General features: G+C 43.5%; 1 protein-coding gene and 1 pseudogene across 1 annotated transcript; one reads left to right on the plus strand and one right to left on the minus strand.

Moving 5' to 3' along the window:
* Positions 1-5,945: 5,945 nt before the first annotated feature.
* LOC120048577 (IGF-like family receptor 1) lies at positions 5,946-9,176 on the plus strand. Its single transcript, XM_038994666.1, has 7 exons — positions 5,946-6,077; positions 6,185-6,377; positions 6,500-6,539; positions 6,812-6,920; positions 7,090-7,191; positions 7,369-7,530; positions 8,422-9,176. The coding sequence occupies exons 1-7, from the start codon at positions 5,969-5,971 to the stop codon at positions 8,742-8,744; spliced, it is 1,038 nt and encodes a 345-aa protein (XP_038850594.1). The 5' UTR covers positions 5,946-5,968; the 3' UTR covers positions 8,745-9,176.
* A 4,643-nt stretch (positions 9,177-13,819) lies between these two features.
* LOC120047220 lies at positions 13,820-21,974 on the minus strand (annotated as a pseudogene).
* Between the last annotated feature and the right edge of the window lie 855 nt (positions 21,975-22,829).

Genomic DNA, 22,829 nt, shown 5'->3' on the forward strand with positions numbered 1-22,829 from the left:
CTCTGTTAGCGTTTCCTCTACACACTGCTGAGATCAGATATACAGTCTGGAGTTGTCCTGGGAACAGTCTTTACAGCAATAGGGGGATTTAGTAGACAGATAAAGACAGAGTAGGGTGGGGAGAGATTTAGGGTCTAAACCTGTTGGCTCAAACAGGGCCTGTTGCTCTAAGCCCCTTCATTCTCTGTCTCAGCATAATTTTGATGGTATCCCAGCCTAGCACCACACTGACCAGGACAATAATATTATAAATATTTTTATCCAGAGAGCAACTTACAGTTTACACACATATGAGGTGAATGCAGGATTTGAACCCACAGCCATGCTGTCGTTGCCGCACCTTTGTGTATATGCTCCAGCTTATCTTCTCTAAACCAGTGCACAGAAAAACACATTGGAAAATAATTGAGTCCACCTGGAAAGCATCTTGTTTTTATGGGGGTGGGATTAATAAGGTTGTTCTTTCAAGAAGAATGTAACTCCTTCAGCACAAGGAAACACAAACAACATTTGGAAACTAGTTTAACTATTAGTCTTTCAGAAAATATACTACAATATTAGAAAAAATCATTTTAAAATGTAGTCTTGAAAAATACATATTATACTGTATATGACTTGCCTAGGAAAATGTTGATATGCCGAACTCAAGGTAGCCAGGTGGGCCTACACTCCATCCCTACAGTCCAGGCGTTGACCATCGGTCGGTGAGTCTCTGTCGAGGCAGACATGCTTGCTTATATCATCCTTTAGTCTGATCGGTCACATTATGAGCAGGACATCACACCTGAGATTCATGCGAACCCAATACACACATTTGCCTTTAAGCAACTTTGAAACAGTGGCGGTCGGTGCCGTTAAAACAATATGTTTTTTTAATGAACATGGCCTTATTTCTATTACAGCATATTGGATGACGGTCATTCATGTTCCATTCACCCAGTTCAATGTAACAGCGATAGGTTTAGGCTAGTGCATTATACTCAAATGTTCTCTATACCCATAATGAGGTTGCTACAACCTAGCCTATGAAGGAAAGTTTACAATGTACAGTAGGTGCACAGGTCGACAGAAATGTGAGTAATCAAGGTTGAAAGACATTGACACATGTAATACCGCTTTGCACACTATTGTCTGCATCTAGCTGGTCTAGGGTGTAATCATTAGTCCAACAGTTGCAAACAAGAGTTTCTATTGGACAAATTCAGGTATGTTTATCCCCATTTCGTTCTGTTTGCCTCCCATTAAGAAACGTTTTTCAGCAGAATCGGCTAAATGAATACACCCCTGATCACATGCAAATACAGTTCCCTTTCATAACAACCGCATACAAACAACATGATCTCTTTGATTGTTGATTAATTCCTTCACACGTCAACGGCACTCCTCCTCTCACCTTTTTCACTTCGCTTGTGGACTTCAGTGCACAACACATCAGCTTTCTGTGACCATGGGAAAAAACCTTTCCAAGCCAAACCTTCATATCATAACCGCTACACACAGACTACATCATTGTCACCATATTAACGTCATAGTAAACATAGCTACTAGAACTAACGTGTTAGTAAACACGCTACAATCATGCAGTACCGTGTAAAGCAAGCAGTTTAGCAGTTACACTGGCAGGCCCCGGTGGCAATAAATTAATAAAACCAAAAGCTTACCATGACTTGGAAGAGTTCCAGTGTTGGATAGCCATAGCCATAGCCAGCTAGCTAACATAGCATCCCTCTGTTTGAGCAGGCTAAACTAGCTAGCTGCATTTGCTAGCTAAGTCAAGGTGAAAGTTAGAATTGCCTGTGTAAATGCAGTCTAAGTTATTTGTTCATCTTATTCATTAGTTAAAAGCAGTGGAGAGCAACTTACAGTTAGTTATGTTTCACTGTTTTTATTTTTATGAAATTCACTGAAAAGGATCGTCATCCCCTTCCTCAGAGGGTCCTCCACTGCTTTTAACTAATGAATAAGATGAATAAATAACTTAGACTGCATTTACACAGGCAGCCCAATTCTGAACATTTTCATTAATTGGTCTTTTGACCAAATGGGCTCAGCTCTTTTGCCAATAATTCGGCAAAAGATCAGAACTGGGCTGTTTGTGTAAACGCAGGCCATGTGTCTCATATCCAATAAATAAACGGAGGCCATATGTAGCTCGATCTACTGCCATGTAGCCACCTCCCACATTCCGACCACATACCCTTTTCCAGGGCCGGCAGCAGAATGAATCAGTTGGACAGGCCTTTGATTTCCATAAGGGGGCACGTTTTCTCATGGGACCTCCTTTTTTAAATGGGTGTAATAGTAAAGACCATAGGCAGCTCGTGAGTTTCAAGTTTGGTGAAGCTTACAATTGATCATACCAGTTCTACCGATCTGTGTGCCAGTTTAAATTATTTTTATATACGCTTTTTCGTGTTACAGTTTCATTTCAATAATAACGTTTTCATTTCTCTAAGTCATTGTCACGTTAATCGTCATCTTCTAAGTACAATATATAGGCCTAATGCCGACAAAACAGTACGAAATATCCTGATGAAAATTCATTTTTTTCAATCACATTAATCTCTACTCCGTCTGTCTGCCTCCCTTAATATTTGTCTTGACTTGAGCTATCGCTAGTGAAGTGCAACCAGTGGCGTGCCGTGGGCCTGGGGCCTGGGCCTTCAGTGAGGTATTACACAGTCCCACCCGAATTAATCCACCTCATTATGATGCCATGGCTCTAGACACTATACATTTAGACAGAAACGCAGTATAACCAGGCGTTGCGTCACCTTCAAATTGACAAATTGACATTTTTGGGTAAACAGTGTTTACCCAAAAACATGACACAATCAATGAGTCTTTTCAATATTTCCCTTCACCTTTTCATTGTGCAGCTCCGTTGCCCTGCGCGCGTGTTCTTTGAGCTGTAGATCCACTCCGGTGTCCCCAAAAGTTTTCAAAAGCACCATTGCTTGTTAGTGCCCAGCCGTACTTTGGTGTCTCGTTGCTGCCTTGGTTAGACAACTCAAGTTTGCAAAGCCAGTGTGGCTCCAAACACCAAATCGATCACTTGCAAATAATAGGCATTCCCAGCAGTACAGTTTGCAGTGCTTCTCGGAGCCAAGGAGCCATTGACAGCGCTCGTAGTTGAAACTTTGAAAGTGGCGAGCGAACGAAGCCCTTTCCCGCCTGTGACAGGCTTTGTGGCGTCGGGCGACCTCTCCTTACAATGTCTAACTTTTCTTGAAAAGTTCGTCTTGAGAATGGCATTATAATTAGATCCTCGACCAAATCGATATCTTCTCCTCCTTCCGCCATTGTGGGTTGAAAAAACAGCTTAGTAGTACGCGAATTAATTCGTTTATCAAATTCAGTTTCCTAGATCTCCATAGGACCTGCCTCTCAATATTGGTAATCCAATCAAAAGACGTGCACGCACTACGCCTGCTAGCTGGCTCCTGTGTAACACTGGAGCCAGCCAGCAGGCGTACAATAGCCAACTCTAAAGCTGATTGGTTGACACGAAATTTTCATTTCCATTCACTATAAGCGACAAGCGCCCGCACTGTTGATTCTGAAGGCCTGAGGGCAGATTTTAGATCCCTGGCAACACATGATGGCTGAATATGATTGGATAAAAGATCTAACATAAAGACCAGCCCTCCAAATCTCAATCTGGGGCTGGAAGCAGTGCAACCAAGAGGAAAGCTACAGAGGAAAGACATTACAGTCTTATTCTAAAATGGATTAAATAAATTAAAAAGTATCACCAATTTACACACAAAACCTCATAATGACAAAGTGAAAACGGGTTTAGAAATGTTTGCAAATGTATTACAAATAAAAAACAGAAATACCTTATTTAGATAAGTATTCAGACCATTTGCTATGAGACTCGAAATTGAACTCAGGTGCATCCTGTTTCCATTGATAATCCTTGAGATGTTTCTACAACTTAATTGGAGTCCACCTGTGGTAAATTCAATTGATTGGCCATGATTTGGAAAGGCACACACCTGTCTATGTAAGGTCCCACAGTTGATAGTGCATGTCAGAGCAAAAACCAAGCCATGAGGTTGAAGGAATTGTCGGTAGAGCTCTGAGACAGGATTGTGTCGAGGCACAGACCTGGGGAAGACAGTGGCCTCTATTCTTAAATGGAAGAAGTTTGGAACCACAAAAACTCTTCCTAGACATGGCCGCCAAATTGAGCAATCTGGGGAGAAGGGCCTTGGTCAGGGAGGTGACCAAGAACCCGATGGTCACCCTGACAGAGCTCCAGAGTTTCTCTTTGGAGATGGGAGAACCTTCCAGAAGGACAACCGTTTCTGCAACACTCCACCAATCAGGCATTTATAGTAGAGTGGCCAGACGGAAGCCACTCCTCAGTAAAAGGCACATGACAGCCCGCTTGGAGTTAGCCAAAAGGCACCTAAAGGACTCTCAGACCATGAGAAACAAGATTCTCTTGTCTGATGAAGCAATGATTGAACTTTTTGGCCTGAATGCCAAGCGTCACGCCTGGAGAAAACCTGGTGCCATCCCTACGGTGAAGCATGGTGGTGGCTGCATCATGCTATGGGGATGTTTTTCAGCGGCAGGCAGTGGGAGACTAGTCAGGGTTGAAGGAAAGATGAACGGAGCAAAGTACAGAGAGATCCTTGATGAAAACCTGCTCCAGAGCGCTCGGGACCTCAGACTGGGGCGAAGGTTCACCTTCCAACAGGACAACAACCCTAAGCACACAGCCAAGACAATGCAGGAGTGGCTTTGGGACTAGTCTCTGAATGTCCTTGAGTGGCCCAGCCAGAGCCCAGACTTGAACCCAATTGAACATCTCTGGAGAGACTGGAAAATAGCTGTGCCATCCAACCTGAGAGCTTGAGAGGATCTGCAGAGAAGAATGGGAGAAACTCCCCAAATACAGGTGTGCAAGCCTGTTGCATCATACACAAGAAGACTCAAGGCTGTAATTGCTGCCAAAGGTGCTACAACAAAGTACTGAGTAAAGGGTCTGAATAATTATGTAAACGTTATATTTCATTTTTTTATTTTTAATACATTTGCTAAAATTTCTAAACCTGTTTTTGCTTTTTCATTATGGGTTATTGTGTGTAGATTATTGAGGGGGGGGGGGGACGACGACGACTATTCAATCCATTTTAGAATAAGGCTGTAACGTAACAAATGTCAAGGGGTCCAAATCCAATGTATTAGTGGTGTACCTGTTAAGTTAAAACAATCAGAAATAACACATTGCCAAATGGGCACTTTCCTACCTATGCATGCATCCTGGAGAGAGACCACCGGGACCATATCTTCGCCACACACCCCTCCCCTTCTTTTTGATGCAACATTTTACATTATACTATGTTCACACATGTTTTAGACGCTTTTCACTGACAGCTGCAACTCAATCAGTTAGACCTACTGCCACACAGTGGCTACCCAAATCGGGGCTTCCTAAACACATTTCTGAATTGAAACAATCCACAGCAACAAAAAAGAAGCTCATGCTCTCCGGTGAAGTATTTTAAATTATTTTATTTAGACAGGAATAATTATATAATTTTGACGTATCAATTTACGATCCAGCATCATTTCCAATTTGCATGAGGCTGAAACCAGAGTTCAGTATATATGCTCAAGTTTCCGCCCTAACATTGTGAATCTTTGTTCCAAAAGCGGGAAGGCGGGCATATTCGAATTGGGCTTATTCAAGACAGATTTTGGCGTCTCCGCGCTGAAACTATACCACCATAGAAAACAGCCGATCGAGCGAAACACCTCCTAGCGGTCTAAGGCTGATCCTGTCTGGTATGATATTTCGTCCAGACAGTCTACAAATACTGAAACCAACAAACCGATTGTGCAATCACGGCCGGTTGTGAACCAGGGTGTCTGTGGGGACGCCTCCAGCACTGAGACGCAGTGCCTTAAACCGCTGCGCCACTCGGGAGAGTCAGAGTCTTCTCTTAACAAAATGGGTCACTATTCTGATAATTGCTCTCATGACTTGGATACATTTTGGGATGAGTTGAGAAACAAATGTGTGCCATGTCATCAACATCCACAGCATCCGATCCGACCAGGTGAGCTCGAAATGCTGCAAAGATCATCTTTATTTGATGTTGCTACGTTTGTCTGTGCACAGCGCACACTTGTAGTCTACAAACAAATATACATTTTTTTTTACCAGGGTACGAATTTAGTCCAAACTGTGGCAGGCATGATGATGGGGGGAAGTCGGAAGGACCGTATCGACTTTGTGCCGCCCAGACCTTCAATAATGGGAGTTTCGTGACCTGCAAACCCTGTTCTAGCTGCCCCGCAAATTATCAAAAGCTGTCCGAATGCAACGCAACGACAAACACGCAATGCTGCGGATCGAGGTGAGCGCAAATTCAGTCTGGGATAGCTTCAAATTTTGACAAGAAAAAAAAGGATGCCCATTTGTTTTTCATCTGGTTGTGGATGGTTGAGTAACATGTTTAACTGTAAACCCTATATCTAGGGACCAGACAGGCTGTTGGAAAGAAGCCCTGGGTACTACGGTGAGTTTAATCTATGATGATGAAGCTGATGATTCTAGTTAGTTATTAAGAGCATTTGTGTGGTAGACTTTGAAGTCCACTCTCAAACTTATCATGGCAGTTATTCTTCTGTAGACTCAAACTACATCAACAACAGTGACCCAGGGAGGCCATTTATTCACAAATGTTTTCAATTTTTGTCAAGGACTTCCCAATAGGGAAAAGAGAAAACAAAACAAACTTATTACATTTGGAATGACATAGTTAATATGTTGACTTCACATCAATTTTAGACTCAACAGGTGCAACGGTCAACAACGTTAAGGGTCCAAATGTCAACATCAAATCCCACCACAGCCAAACACATTGATCCGACATTACATGTCAACCATCAGACTGCGTGTAAGTTCCAACCCAACCCCCAAATATGAGCCATTTTAGAAGTAATATTAGAAGGTACTGAGTTTGATAATACCAGTCCTTCACCATTCAAAAATATGACTAAACTGCTTTGTTAGGATACTGCTGAACATGTCTAACTGCTCATTGTCACGCTCCTCTGTTCTTTCAGGGATAGTGCTTACTGTCATCTTGGTTCTCTCTGTACTTGCATTTCTCTTATTCATCTATATTAAGAAGAGAAGGAGAAGATCAAGAGCCTTTTGCTTCAGAGGTGAGCAGAATGATGAGCATTAGGCAGAATTAAAAAATGTCGAACTGTCAATGTATAACACAGACCAACTGGTTTGACATGTTTGCTTAAAACCGCTTTAACTCTTCCACTTACCTTACTCTGTGTAAAACGCACTTTTCTCCTGTCCTGTTTTTGAATGGGTGTGGTTTGACACAGATAAGGATAATAAGCCATGCTTTAAGGTCAACCTCAACTGCCTCCCATCAGACAATATCCTGTATACCAACCAACAGTCACGGAGCAGTAGGAGAACAGCAGCTGTCAATGAAGAGGTTGCTCTCCTACAGTCAGAGACAAGGAGCCTAGAGGACATTTTGAGTGAGTTATCAAGTGCTATTACTAATAGAGCTACTACCAGTCTGTTATTCATTGGTATTACTAGTACCTCTACATCACTACTCTTCCATAAGTTGCTAGAAGGCTCTTGAGGTTTTAACACGTCACTCAAATTTCAGCTCAAATCTCCCATGACATTTGGGTGGTTCCATGAAATGGGTCCCTTTTGTGTTTCTTTAATATTTTAAGTAGAAATTGTGCACCAATATTTTATTTGAAATGCCTGCTATATTAAATGAAGTGCCCTTTAATATAGACCACATGGATAATTTAAAAAATCAGGTCTTTCATATGAATAAAGACTCAAAAGACTTTAAACTATTCCTTTTAAAATAATTGTTTCATAAGAAACATTGAACATCTAATAGTCAAATCATAGTGTAAAAGCAGGTGAGCTGGTTCTACTCTTTTTGCTTTTTGTACATTTTCTGGTGTTTTGAGGTTGAAAACTGAGTGGGTTGAGCATAACAAGTCAACCCTGTTACCCAACAATTTACATTGTGAAGATTGCATTCAATTGCCCCTCCCTGTTACACATAAGCTTCCATTCCCTCTGTCAAAGGGGATTCATAGCTGATTTAAGATGAAATCGTCAACCCGGTTACTTTATTAGCCACTTAATATAGTAATTATTTTATTTAACCTCTTGAGATGGCAAATCATGTTTTTTATTAAGGTGACTGTGTGCTCATGACATAATGTTAAAATGATGTGAAATCAGGTTTTTCTCCACCAAGTTACACTACGCAAAAGGGACTCATTTCGTGGAACGGCCCATTAATTCATGATTTACGCATTTGGCTCTGGATTGACACAAGTCAGCATTACAGACGCGTAACTCACCCTTAATGATATTTCCCCTCGTCTCACCAGGTCCTGACATCCAGTCGGCGCCGCTGCAGACGGTTCTGGACAACCTGGACGTTCTAGAGGAGCTTGTGATCCTGCTGGACCCGGAGATCCCTGGGGCGAAGAACACCAGGCACCTAGCATCTCGCTGCTCCTTCCCCGCCACCTGGATTACCTACACCTACTCCCTGAGGGACAGCAAGAGCCCCCTGAGGGCCGTGCTGGAGGGGATCACCACCAAGCACCCAGACTGGACTGTAGGACAATTGGCCAGGCTGCTGAGAGAGATGGACCGGAACGACGCAGTGGCGGTGCTCACCAAGCTCGCCTTGCTTAAGGTTGTCTAGTCCGGGTGTGTTTTGTGTTGGGCCCGGAAAAGATGGCTCCATCCAGATACAACCACGAGTCTCTACCACCTGCCAAGGCACTGAGATATAACAAGAGGGCAAGTAGGAGGCATGCTTTCCTTGGGGACCCCAAAGTCCCAAGGCAGTGATTGGCAACACTGTTCTTTTGCATTAGGGTTCAAATAAGATATTTAACTGTGATAACATGGCACTTATTACTTAAAGCAGAGATGTTAACCCCGGTGTCCTGAAAACGAAGAGCTGCACACTCTAGTAGCTCAGATGCAATAATGTCATAACCTAATAACCAACGTTTCGACAGACAAGCTGTCTTCATCAGGGTATAATGACAAACACGGTGGGGTGATTAGTTTATATAGCGTCAAAGGACACACACGTGTCTGTAATCATGACCGGGTGTGGCTTGATATCATTGGCTCCTTTTCAGATATACAGTGGGGCAAAAAAGTATTTAGTCAGCCACCAATTGTGCAAGTTCTCCCACTTAAAAAGATGAGAGAGGCCTGTAATTTTCATCATTGGTACACTTCAACTATGACAGAAAAAATGAGGGGGAAAAAATCCAGAAAATCACATTGTAGGATTTTTTATGAATTTATTTGCAAATTATGGTGGAAAATAAGTATTTGGTCACCTACAAACAAGCAAGATTTCTGGCTCTCACAGACCTGTAACTTCTTCTTTAAGAGGGTCCTCTGTCCTCCACTCGTTACCTGTATTAATGGCACCTGTTTGAACTTGTTATCAGTATAAAAGACACCTGTCCACAACCTCAAACAGTCACACTCCAAACTCCACTATGGCCAAGACCAAAGAGCTGTCAAAGGACACCAGAAACAAAATTGTAGACCTGCACAAGGCTGGGAAGACTGAATCTGCAATAGGTAAGCAGCTTGGTTTGAAGAAATCAACTGTGGGAGCAATTATTAGGAAATGGAAGACATACAAGACCACTGACAATCTCCCTCGATCTGGGGCTCCACGCAAGATCTCACCCCGTGGGGTCAAAATGATCACAAGAACGGTGAGCAAAAATCCCAGAACCACACGGGGGGACCTAGTGAATGACCTGCAGAGAGCTGGGACCAAAGTAACAAAGCCTACCATCAGTAACACACTACGCCGCGCCAGGGACTCAAATCCTGCAGTGCCAGACGTGGCCCCCTGCTTAAGCCAGTACATGTCCAGGCCCGTCTGAAGTTTGCTAGAGAGCATTTGGATGATCCAGAAGAAGATTGGGAGAATGTCATATGGTCATATGAAACCAAAATAGAACTTTTTGGTAAAAACTCAACTCGTCGTGTTTGGAGGACAAAGAATGCTGAGTTGCATCCAAAGAACACCATACCTACTGTGAAGCATGGGGGTGGAAACATCATGCTTTGGGGCTGTTTTTCTGCAAAGGGACCAGGACGACTGATCCGTGTAAAGGACAGAATGAATGGGGCCATGTATCGTGAGATTTTGAGTGAAAACCTCCTTCCATCAGCAAGGGCATTGAAGATGAAACGTGGCTGGGTCTTTCAGCATGACAATGATCCCAAACACACCGCCCGGGCAACGAAGGAGTGGCTTCGTAAGAAGCATTTCAAGGTCCTGGAGTGGCCTAGCCAGTCTCCAGATCTCAACCCCATAGAAAATCTTTGGAGGGAGTTGAAAGTCCGTGTTGCCCAGCAACAGCCCCAAAACATCACTGCTCTAGAGGAGATCTGCATGGAGGAATGGGCCAAAATACCAGCAACAGTGTGTGAAAACCTTGTGAAGACTTACAGAAAACGTTTGACCTCTGTTATTGCCAACAAAAGGTATATAACAAAGTATTGAGATAAACTTTTGTTATTGACCAAATACTTATTTTCCACCATAATTTGCAAATAAATTCCTTAAAAATCCTACAATGTGATTTTCTGGATTTTTTTTTCTCATTTTGTCTGTCATAGTTGAAGTGTACCTATGATGAAAATTACAGGCCTCTCTCATCTTTTTAAGTGGGAGAACTTGCACAATTGGTGGCTGACTAAATACTTTTTTGCCCCACTGTATATAGAACATACAAAAACATGAATGGATAGCATGCGATCATAGATACAATTTTGCTACATCGGCCTACAAACATATACAATGAATAGCAAAATCACAATAATGGCTTCAAATCAAAGTCTAGGCAGCCTCTCGTTTTAACAATAAATTGTCGAGCCCCCCCCCCCGATATAACGTAGGTACGAAATCGAGTGGTTCACTTCCAAAAAGTGGGCCGCAACTGGGTATGTCGAGTTTTTGCACCTAATGGTGCTACGATGCTCCGAGATCCGTACTTTTAATTCACGCTTCATTTTACCACAAGGACAAGTTATAAGATAAATAACACCTTTGATTGGGATCCGAAAACACATTACTGATACTGTCATCGGATCTTAGAATGTGCCAATGTTTGTGAACGATTCCCTTAATTTGTTCAGAGCACTTTGAATAGCAGGTAGTGAGGATGCAAGAATGCTTCTTTTTGAGACTTTCTCAATGGCAGTGTTAATCTGACAATTTTTGTATCTGTCAAAATCTGATTGTTTTTTGCCAATTATTGTGATTAGACAGAATTGGCTGCAGGGAAAACTGTTTTTCAACGGAAGCGGTTGACAGCTATCAGCCCTCAACAGACTGTTACAATCAGTAGGTGTCCTGTAAAGATCAGTGTATAGAACATTATCCTCACACAAAATCAGAAGATCAAGATGACTGATTTGACGTGTGTCAGATTGCATAGTAAATCTCAGGTGCTCAGAAGAAGAGTTAAGTTCCCAACCTGTCCCTCACACAATCATGGCTACCTGATCATTATAATTTTATGTCAAAATGTATTATCACCATGATTTTATCACCAACCAACGATTTTGCTGTATTTATACATTGCATGTTGTTGTAAAAATGTCATATCAGCATTTATTTATTTTTTCAATTGACCAAGTATGATTTGTTCAAACATCTTAACATCTTTTTTAAGCAAATAACATTATAAATAAAAAAAAGTGCATAGAAAAATTTAACAGGTTTAGAAATATGTATTCAATTATTTACAAACTCAGGGTATATTTGTACAAGGTAACAAAGACAAGTTCACACATTTTCTTATGTCTTTTACACTTTGTTATACTTTAAAATAACCCTACCATATAGAACATATAGCTTTCTGAACCAGTTCTGGGAGAGATCGTCATGGTAACTTCAGGTTTCCAACTAGTGCTTTGCATGCTTCATTGAACACACAGGCCAGCTCTGCAGGACATTAAAACCAAGTTACTCTTATTATATTATCATCATCATCCTCTTTTTTGCATTAGTATTCTTTAAAATCTGTCAGAACAACTGAGGTAGAATCCTGGCAAGAGGTTGGGGAGTGGAGTGGGTATAGAGAAACTTTCTGCTCTGAGAGGTGTTCCCATTTCCGGTTTTAAGCAGAAAGGGAAGCTAGGTTAAGGATAGCCGTATCCCTGAAATCCAGATGCATCCTGTTAATGGCAAACTCTGCTAAGGGTGTTAGATGATTGACACATGGGAAAATCTGAACAGAAACATGAATAAATACAGCTATTTTAGAGCTCAAGCAATCTCTCACTGTAAAGATGTGAACCACAGTGTGTACATTTGATTTCCTAATATGTCTGAACTGACAGCGTTGTCTAAAGTTGTACGACAGCAAACGTTAAGGTGCTGAGTGCATTCTCTCCCTATCTAGGTTTTACACCAAGACATGATTCTCTCTTAAAGCCATCCTACGGAGCAACACAGTACAGTACTGGCCTAATGCTATGCTTGAGATCTCAGGGGTGCTGTCAGTCCACACAGTCGGGAATATATAGAGTTTATAACGCATCTCTTAGTGGTGTAACTTGGACAGTGTTCCACCCTTCCACCCTTGGATTGCGGAGAATGTCAGAGAGAGAAGTCAGTTCTTTGTTAACTCCACTGAATGTCGAAGAAATATGGAGTCTGGATTTTGTTAGTTCACTAAAGACGCGCAACTGTAATGCAGCAAAGTCGTAGGCTTAATATTACTGCAAAAGGTAATCAGCATTTGCCATGATAGTAATAACATAAATTTTAAATAAAAAAAGACGCACTAAGGTTTCCAGCTAAACTCTTCACTCTTGGATTGGGTAGTGTTTGCTACATACAAAAATGGTGAAGGGAAAGTTCTTAAATATATGATTTAGCTACAGCAAACTCTATAAGGGTGACACTAACCGTTATCTAACCGTTTAACTGAACATAATGGAGGTCCCTTCCCCGGTCTGTGTGAGAGGGGAGTGGAGAATGGATAGAAAAATAGTTATTATTTGCAGGGTCTCTGACCCAGGAGCCTCCAAGCCTATTGCCCATCATATCTAGCACCATGGTTCTCTGAACAGTCAACGGAAAGCAAATATGTACAACCTGACGCATGATGAGCACTGTGAAATATAACTTCAAATAAATAAAACTATGATTACAAGATCAAGTAAAGATGGAGATATGGCCAAGGGATCGACTCCCCCGCCCCCCGACAAAAAATATATAAAGAATATGTCCAAGTCTAGCTTTTCTGCTCCACCCTTATTTCAACAGAAAGGGCTTGACATTAGGGCGTCAAGGAAAATACCTCCATGCAACATAGAACCAGCATAACCACAACAGATGTCTGCAGGGTTCAGTATCCTGTTCTCAAGGGAAAAAACCCACACTATAACGGTAGCTACTTCCACCCTCTCCTGTGGTGAACTTGTCCAACCTCTGGCAAGTGCATATTGGTTAGAAGTCAATGTGAGCTTATGGATGCATGTCCCTGTGTGGCGCTCCTCTTCCCTCTTGCTCCCCATCTCCTGGCCTTGGTTCCTCTTCCAGTCTCTTCGTAGTGCCTCATCCTTTCCTGTATTTTCTCCTCCCCCACCTCCCAACCCAGTAAAACCTTAATTTAAGGCTTTTAACCTCTGTCTTCCCCTGTTGCCTCTGCTCTCAGCCCCTCCCGTAGTGCCTTGTTCCCCCTGCAGAGACTGTGGCAGTACCACGTCCTCCTCCTGCCCCTAGTTGAGGAAGCGTCTGCATTTCCGTGCCCCGCAGTTGCAGTTGAGCTTGCTTGCTTCTGACCTTTCACATTTAACTCTGAGAAATGAGTCACTAGAGACTCAGACACAAGAGGTGAGAACATATTTTTAACATTGCTTGTTAGGAGGAGGTAGTTGCAGACATGACGGAATGGTTTAGTCCAACCACAAAGATGACTTTAGGGTTTCTGTTACAAAACAGAAATGGACAACATTTCAATAGTGAATTAGTTACAGCTATAAAAACGATTATGTAAACCTGTAGTTGTACAGCTCCTTTGTTACTCATAAGTCTGAATGAGAACATTGATATGTTATGTCTACCAACTTATAAATGGATCATTTGTTAATGTGAAAGTTGTTTTTTAAAGGAACAACACTTGCGGCCATGTACAACACCTTCTAAGAATGTTCTGCTAGACAAGATCTTTCATGGACTAGCTCCTGCAGTATTTAAGCCAAAGCTTCCTTTTTTAAGATGTTAGCATTTAGCTGGCTTCCTTTGCGATGGCCGGCATACAATAACTCTGTAATCTGACCTTGTGGATTTGAGTGGGACTTCATCCTCTTCCTCATCGTAGGGGTTGATGTCAGGCAGCTGGCGGTGCTGGGAAGCCAGGAAGTTGAACATGTCGAAGGTGGTCTTCCTGTTAGAGAAGACAGGAACAAGGTGTTACGTTACATTTTACAGTATGCAGGCTTGACTTACTTTATCATTGTTTTTTCCCCGAGCATTGGTATAGAATTTGGGATGTGGACATCACCCACACACTCTTCATATGTTAATGAATGGAGCAGCATAGACGTCATACAGGTCTTATTTCTAATTTACGCAGACTGTGGGAGGTGGAGATGACCCTCACATAGAAACACAACAGACACAGCATTTGTTCCTCTAAACCTGACAGATGTCTACATTCAAAACATACATTTCACCAATACTCTACACAGAGAGACTAGCTTCCACTTTGAAGTTGAAAACCACCTACAGAGGGGAAAACCTAGATTCTCCAGACATTTTCTAGACAGTGGTATGGGTTGACCAACTGCAAGGTAAGGACAAAGTAATACCGGTTCCCACCATTACACTTGTGGTGATGTACAATTTCTCTGAAACTTCCAAAAGAACACATTTTTATTTATTAAACTTCTAAGCTACGACTCATGATACCTAGGAAGTATTGGTTAAAATGTTTTCAAAATATGTAAGATGAATCTGTTAGATAACTCGGACTCAATTTACGAATTACATTCCAAAATAATGACTCCCCTTGTCATTTCTATATTTAACTTCCAGGGCACCTGTAGTGGACAGAACACCGGGACACTGACCTGAGGTAGACCTCAGAGTGGGCACATCCAGAGGGGTTGACAGGCAGGTCCTCCTTGGCTGATCTGTTTAAAGAAGCGGAAGACGTGGCTATGGCAGCGGCGGGCCCCCTGGAGCTGCTCCACCAGGAAGACCACTGTGTCGTGGAGCAGGCCCAGCATACGGGCACCTGTCATCCCAGAGAAGGACAGCTGCCTAAGCCTGGCCCCCGCCCGCGCCTCCTGGACACAGTCGATCACTGCCCTCCAGGCCTCTGAGGAGGGAAAGGAGGGGGAAGAGGAATGGAGAGAGAGAAGAGTAAGGTGTGAGTAACACAGCATAACACACAAATGTAATACATTTGAGAGGCCTGTAATTTTCATCATAGGTACACTTCAACTATGACAGACAAAATGAGAAAAAAAAATCCAGAAAATCACATTGTAGGATTTTTTATGAATTTATTTGCAAATTATGGTGGAAAATAAGTATTTGGTCAATAACAAAAGTTTATCTCAATACTTTGTTATATACCCTTTGTTGGCAATGACAGAGGTCAAACGTTTTCTGTAAGTCTTCACAAAAAACATAATTAAAACATATCCCCTTATCAACTGTTCCGGGGACTGCCCTCCCCAGGTAACTGTTTCGTGGTTGGCTGATGTTGTTTTCTAGAACACCTCTGGGTTTAAAAAAATTAACTTTGTTAGGACTTTTAATTGTCAGGTTTTGAGTGATTTATAGATATTACCCAGAAAGCATTGATTGTTTGTGTGTCCGTTCAGTTGTCTTACTGCTATCAAGTCCAAACCCCACCACCGGCAACAATGTCGCCTATGGGCACAAACCCACCGTCACTGGACCAGACAGGACTGGCAAAAAGTGCTCTTCACTGATGAGTCGCGGTTTTGTCTCACCAGGGGTGGTGGTCGGATTTGCGTTTATCATCGAAGGAATGAGCGTTACACCGAGGCCTGTACTCTGGAGCGGGATCGATTTAGAGGTGGAGGGTCCGTCATGGTCTAGAGGTGGAGGGTCCGTCATGGTCTGGGGCGGTGTGTCAGGGCATCATCAGACTGAGCTTGTTGTCATTGCAAGCAATCTCAATGCTGTGCGTTACAGGGAAGACATCCTTCTCCCTCATGTGGTACCCTTCCTGCAGGCTCATCCTGACATGACCCTCCAGCATGACAATGCCACCAGCCATACTGCTCGTTCTGTGCGTGATTCCCTGCAAGACAGGAATGTCAGTGTTCTGCCATGGCCAGGAAGTGCCCGGATCTCAATCCCATTGAGCACGTCTGGAACCTGTTGGATCGGAGGGTGAGGGCTAGGGCCATTCCCCCCAGAAATGTCCGGGAACTTGCAGGTGCCTTGATGGAAGAGTGGGGTAACATCTCACAGCAAGAACTGGCAAATCTGGTGCAGTTTATGAGGAGATGCACTGCAGTACTTAATGCAGCTGGTGGCCACACCAGATACTGACTGTTACTTTTAATTTTGACCCCCCCTTTGTTCAGGGACACATTATTCAATTTCTGTTAGTCACGTGTCTGCGGAATTTGTTCAGTTTATGTTTCAGTTGTCGAATCCTGTTATGTTCATACAAATATTTACACATGTTAAGTTTGCTGAAAATAAACGCAGTTGACAGTTAGAGGAAGTTTCTTTTTTTGCTGAGTTTACATGCATCGAGCTTGTCTGACGCTTTAAGCACACTGTTTGATAAAATAATTAAGACAGCGAGTCTCTCTCTCCTCCCTGCTGCAGCAAACAGACACCACAGCAAGTGTTTATTGCGCTGTACGTGCCAAAGCTGCAACATAATTACAGCGATTTAGTTTCTTACTTGTTTCTCAAACTGAAAAGTTCTGTTACCTAAATACCATTTGTTTAGGAAAAACATTCCCTATTTCCTCAACCCTTGATCTCTTTACGTGAAACATGTATGTATGCATGCATTTTAGACTAAACATTTATGTCCCTACTCTAAGGCTGATTACTTGACCTGTCAATGTTTTAAATTTGCTGTTTTATGATTTTGTTATAATCCTGTGATTTCTATGGTTTTAACTAGATTACCTGTAGTCTTTCATGTTGTCTGTCTGTAATTGTGTAATGACTTGGTGCTGCCTATCTTGGCCAGGACACTCTTGATAAAGAGATTTCAAATCTCAATGAGTGCAGGTTAAATACAAGTTTAAATTAATAAATGTCATATTCTAGCTCTGAGTCAGTGCTTCAGTCCCCCATCCAGAATAGGCCATGTATATGTAGTGAATGAAATGGACTTTGTGCATCTTATCTTTGGTGTCATAAACAATCCTTGGTTCCTGCCTGTGTCTGTTCAAGAGAGGAGGGGGAGGGCCCCCCCCAGGGGAACATCTGGAAGAACGCCCAGAATGTGTTCTTTAAGTTAAGATAGAGACAGAGCCAGTCACATGTGGTGAAAGCACTCGTGAGAGAGATCATACCCAGGTGGGGTCTGCCATCAAACATTATTAGGCCCTTGACTATATTTTGGCAGGTCAAGGGGGCACTTGTGCAATCATTGGTGATGAATGTTGTACTTTTGTCCCAGATCACTTTTCAAATGTGACTGATTTTGCCAAATACATTGCCACTGTTGCTAAGAATAATTCTTCAAAACCAGATTGGACGCTTGCAACTTGGTTTGAATCCCTGTTTGTAAATTGGGGATCCCAAATTGCCCAGTGCAGTGTGTGTTTTTTGTTTAGTTTGCTTAATTGTGTTATTAACATGCTGTAAGGCAATTTGTGCCTCTCTGACTGGTAAGATTTCAACTGTTATTATGTTGTTTTCTGCTCCTCCAGAGAATGGTGAAACTAATGAGCTACTAACTCTGGATGACCTCCCATTTCCCCCTTGTAGATGCAGACGATAAGTAATGATTGAAGTTTATTTTCTTTTAAGTTGAGGGTAAGGTCATCTAAACCCTTAATCTGTTTTACATTATGTGGAACATAGAGCTGATGATCAAGGTCTTTGCAGAATTGTTAAACAATAGGCTTTTATATCTTGACTAGGTTGATGTCCCAGGGACAATTAGTGAAAAACATCGGTCAATCCAACCAGATGGTGGAAAGAGGTATGGAAACAATGGATAGCATTGAGAGTTGTTCACCTCTGAATCTACAGATTCCTTGTGTATGTATTTTTTTATATACTCACACACGTTGGTTATAACTTCTTGATTGTACATTTTAGCTTTATTATGATTTATGATATAATTTTATAGAACCTCCTTTTGATAGAAGCTCAAATCTAAATGCTTACTTTTAAATGTAATTATTGTTAATCACACAAGTGATAAAAGGATGGAATCTTGTGAATGAAATTGACTTTGTGCATCTTATCTTTGGTCTCATTGTCACGATAGTCTAATGGAGGAGACCAAAACGCAGCGTGGTAAGTGTCCATGTTAATTTAATATAACTGAACACGAAATACAAAATCACAAGGTGAAACAACGAAAATCGAAACAGTCCTGAAAGGTGACACAACACAAAACAGGAAACAACTACCCACAAACACAGGTGGGAACAGGCTACCTAAGTATGGTTCTCAATCAGAGACAACGATAGACAGCTGCCTCTGATTGAGAACCACACCCGGCCAAACACATAGAAAAGGACAACATAGAACAAAACATAGAATGCCCACCCCAACTCACGCCCTGACCAAACCAAAATATAGACATAAAAAAGGAACTAAGGAGGGCCTCCCGGATGGCGCAGTGGTCTAGGGCACTGCATCGCAGCGCTAGCTGCGCCACCAGAGTCTCTGGGTTTGCGCCCAGGCTCTGTCGCAGCCGGCCGCGACCGGGAGGTCCATGGGGCGACGCACAATTGGCCTAGCGTCGTCCGGATTAGGGAGGGTTTGGCCGGTAGGGATATCCTTGTCTCATCGCGCTCCAGCGACTCCTGTGGCGGGCCAGGCGCAGTGCGCGCTAACCAAGGGGGCCAGGTGCACGGTGTTTCCTCCGACACATTGGTGCGGCTGGCTTCCGGGTTGGAGGCGCGCTGTGTTAAGAAGCAGTGCGGCTTGGTTGGGTTGTGCTTCGGAGGACGCATGGCTTTCGACCTTTGTCTCTCCCGAGCCCGTACGGGAGTTGTAGCGATGAGACAAGATAGTAATTACTAGCGATTGGATACCACGAAAATTGGGGAGAAAAGGGGGTAAAAATAAAAATAAAAAAAGGAACTAACGTCAGGGCGTGACACTCATAAACAATCATTGGTTCCTGCCTGTATCTGGTCAAGAGAAGAGGGGGAGGGCCCCCTCCAGGGGAACATCTGGCAGAACGCCCAGAATATGTTCTTTAAGTTAAGATAGAGACAGAGCCAGTCACATGTGTGAACCGATCCAATAAATCATGTTTATGTAGGTTTAGATGGCAGTATAGAAGGCTCTATGTAAGGAACGTACTTTTAGAGCTCCCTTCAGACCGGTACTTATGCATCTAAGTTTGACTGTGACCTCTCCAGCTTGCTGACAATAAAGAGTGATTCATTTAATATTGACTTTGAGTGTCCTGGTGTAAAATTTCCACAACATATACTCAGCGCCTAACCACACTGTCCACGGGTCACTCCCCACCCAGCCCTCCCTTCGCCTCCCTCCCTCCTTCCGTAACTGAACACAGAGTGTGTGACCCACCAGTGGCCTCCACAATCCCTCCAGGAGGACAATGACTTCAAACTGCTGCTTCCTCAACTGTTCATGGCCATGTGGCTCTCCCTCAGGTTACCCTGTCGGAACATCAGACACAGCTGGTCATCACGGTTGGCGATGACGCAAGTGCGGCTGAAGAGCAGCGTCTCTGCTCTCTTCTTGGGCCGGGAGATCTGGTCCTCAGAAGAACCGGAGAAGAGGACCTATTCCCGGGCAGCACGCCACCTGGCGCAAGTTGAGAGCAAGGATTGAAACTCCAGACTCATCACTCTCTCACTCAGAGAGTGACCCACCAGTTACCTGAGAGGCCTTTCATTTGTATTTCTCCCCTCCCCCCAACCTTTATTAAAGAACTACTTTGTTTTGAGCACCATAAATCGGTCTCCTGCTGTCTTATTTTATTGTGAGATTCACCTCTGATTCCCCTGGGCTGCCACATTTGGTGGAGAATGAGGGCACAACCCTCCCATGCTCTGAACTCACAATAAAATAAGACATCATTACGGAAGATACTGTAACTCAGCTGGTGCAAGGCCAAACGCAGAAAACCCAAAGCCTCATTGCACTTCAGGAGGCCGTAACACAGCTTAGCCAAGCCATGGTCCAGCCGGACCGAATGACAGAACCAGGCACGGTCCTCACCAAGCTAACTATTGGAGAGGACATTGAAGCGTATCTAGAGGTATTTGAGCACACTGCAGAGAGAGTGATGGCCCAAGGAGGACTGGGCTGGCCCAGAGGACTGTAGAGACTTGGCACTGGCGGACATCAACAACTATGCAGCTCTGAAAACGTGCATCTTGGCCCATTATGGGCACAACCTACCAACCCGGGCCCAACGGTTTCCTTCCTGGGCCTATAATGGCCACGCCCCGGTGAGACCACACTGGGAGATACGATAAGTTACCCCACCAGCCGTGTGGAAGTGCAAATGCCTCAAGGTAGCTTTGTGATTGTAGCTGGGGTAGTAGAGAAAGTGCCAGTAGATGTCCTACTGGGCCAGGAGTGCCCAATTTTCCAGAGATTCTGGAGCAGAGGTGCCACAGCCCCTAGGAGAAGAGCTTAGGGGAAGAGAACGGTTTTCTGACATAGAAGCATCATGCAAGTCTGTGCCGCCGCTTCCCCGCCCACCTCTTCAGACTCTGTGGAGGCCCCAGCCAATCCCCCTCGGCACCGAGGTGAAGAGAAGCTTGAGGAGGAGAATTCCTCAGGTGAAATGTTTTCAGAGTGTCACTTTGTGGAGGAAGGAAAGGGAACTTCACCGGGACAGTTCGGCACTGGGAGACGAAGTGGTAGAACAACTCTTAGTGCCCAAATGTTACATCTCAAAAGTTCTATACCTAGCCCACTCACATTTGCTTGGAGCACACCTAGGAGTGGAGAAAACCAATGATCGGATCCGGGCTCCGTTCTACTGGCCCGGAGTGAAGAGGGCAGTCCAGGATTACTGCCGGTAGTACGAGGAATGCCAGAAAACAGCCCCAAAAGGTAATCTACAGTACAAAACTATTGAGATTTAACTTAGCGCACGCTATATACACGCATGTTTCCAGTTAAAAATCAGACCCGTCCTGAAACTGTGGGCCTGAACTACTATTAAAACTCGGCCTGAAAAACGACGATCATTCAACATTTTGGTGACAATAATGCCCTTATTGCTGTATACTTTGGAAGTTTTGGAATTAGGCACTTGATCAAATGTCTTTATAGGTGTTGGCAGAATGTTTCATTTTGCAGTGACATTTGCTGTATCTGACGTTTCTGAAATACAAATACAATTGCAAATTGTTTGTGGACCTGTAAACAGATCGTTTGAATTCAATAATGTTTTGCATTTAATTTTCCCCGAACCTATTAGTTTGGTGAACGAGGATGCCTGGAAGTATTTCTACAATATCCCTACCTCCACTGGAGCAGTTATTTCCTCAAGCGGTCGAACCAACAATCCCATGGGACAGATGGATGTTGTCGTTTGAGGTGTACATGGTAGCTACCAGCCTGGATGTGGTTATCCCTGAGAGGATAAGGGCCATTCTTCTCCACTGTTTCGGTGCCGAGGGCCTGCATTTGGAAGATGCGCTCGGGGAAGCACACACATATGATGCAGCTGTTGAACTTTTGGATGGACATTTCGCGAAGATTGTGCTTCTGAAGAGACTGCCTTTTCGGCACCGCACACAGCATGTGGGTGAGTCAGAGACACAGTACGTTAGTGATCTTAAAGGGCTAGGGAAATCATGTCAGTTGGTTTATTTTAGAGATTAAATGATCAGGCACCAGTTTATTGAAAGAACCTCAAGCTCACTCTGTGGAGAGGCTTCTCCTTGAAGATGATGATCTGACTTTAGCAAAAACTGTTTCCCAATTGGAATCAGCACCTCACTGTGCAACTAAGATCACTGAGGCACAGCCACATGCTTCCAGTGCTGTTCAAGCTGTGCAGCAGTCTCAGTGCTCAGACTGTAGCCGTCACTCAGACAGTGACATGAGTGCGTCAGTGCAGTTGATGAGAACCAAGGGGAGTCAACGTTGTGCCAACTGTTGTTCCAACCAATCCTCCACCAAATTTCACAGTGGGTGCGAGACACTGGCTTGTAGGTCTCTCCAGGTCTCGCACCCACTGTGAAATTTGGTGGAGGATCAGTGATGATCTGGGGATGCTTCAACAAGGCTGGAATCGGGCAGATTTGTCTTTGTGAGGACGCATGAATCAAGCCACGTACAAGGTTGTCCTGGAAGAAAACTTACTTCCTTCTGCTCTGACAATGTCCCCCAACTCTGAGGATTGGTTTTTCCAGCAGGACAATGTTCCATGGCACACAGCCAGACCACCAGATCAAGACCCTGTCATGGCCAGCCCAATCTCCAGACCTGAATCCCATTGATAACCTCTGGAATGTGATCAAGAGGAAGATGGATGGTCACAAGCCATCAATCAAACAAAGCCGGGCTGCTTGAATTTTTGCGCCAGGAGTGGCATAAAGT

Source organism: Salvelinus namaycush, chromosome 5, assembly GCF_016432855.1.
Source record: "Salvelinus namaycush isolate Seneca chromosome 5, SaNama_1.0, whole genome shotgun sequence".
Lineage (NCBI taxonomy): Eukaryota > Metazoa > Chordata > Actinopteri > Salmoniformes > Salmonidae > Salvelinus > Salvelinus namaycush.

Excerpts from the sequence above, each read along its gene's own strand:
- LOC120048577 (XM_038994666.1), top strand. The coding sequence starts at position 5,969 with ATGGGTCACTATTCTGATAATTGCTCTCATGACTTGGATACATTTTGG. Across the intron at positions 6,078-6,184 it reads ACAGCATCCGATCCGACCAG|GGTACGAATTTAGTCCAAAC; the intron begins GTGAGCTCGAAA and ends TTTTTTTACCAG. Across the intron at positions 6,378-6,499 it reads ACGCAATGCTGCGGATCGAG|GGACCAGACAGGCTGTTGGA; the intron begins GTGAGCGCAAAT and ends CCCTATATCTAG.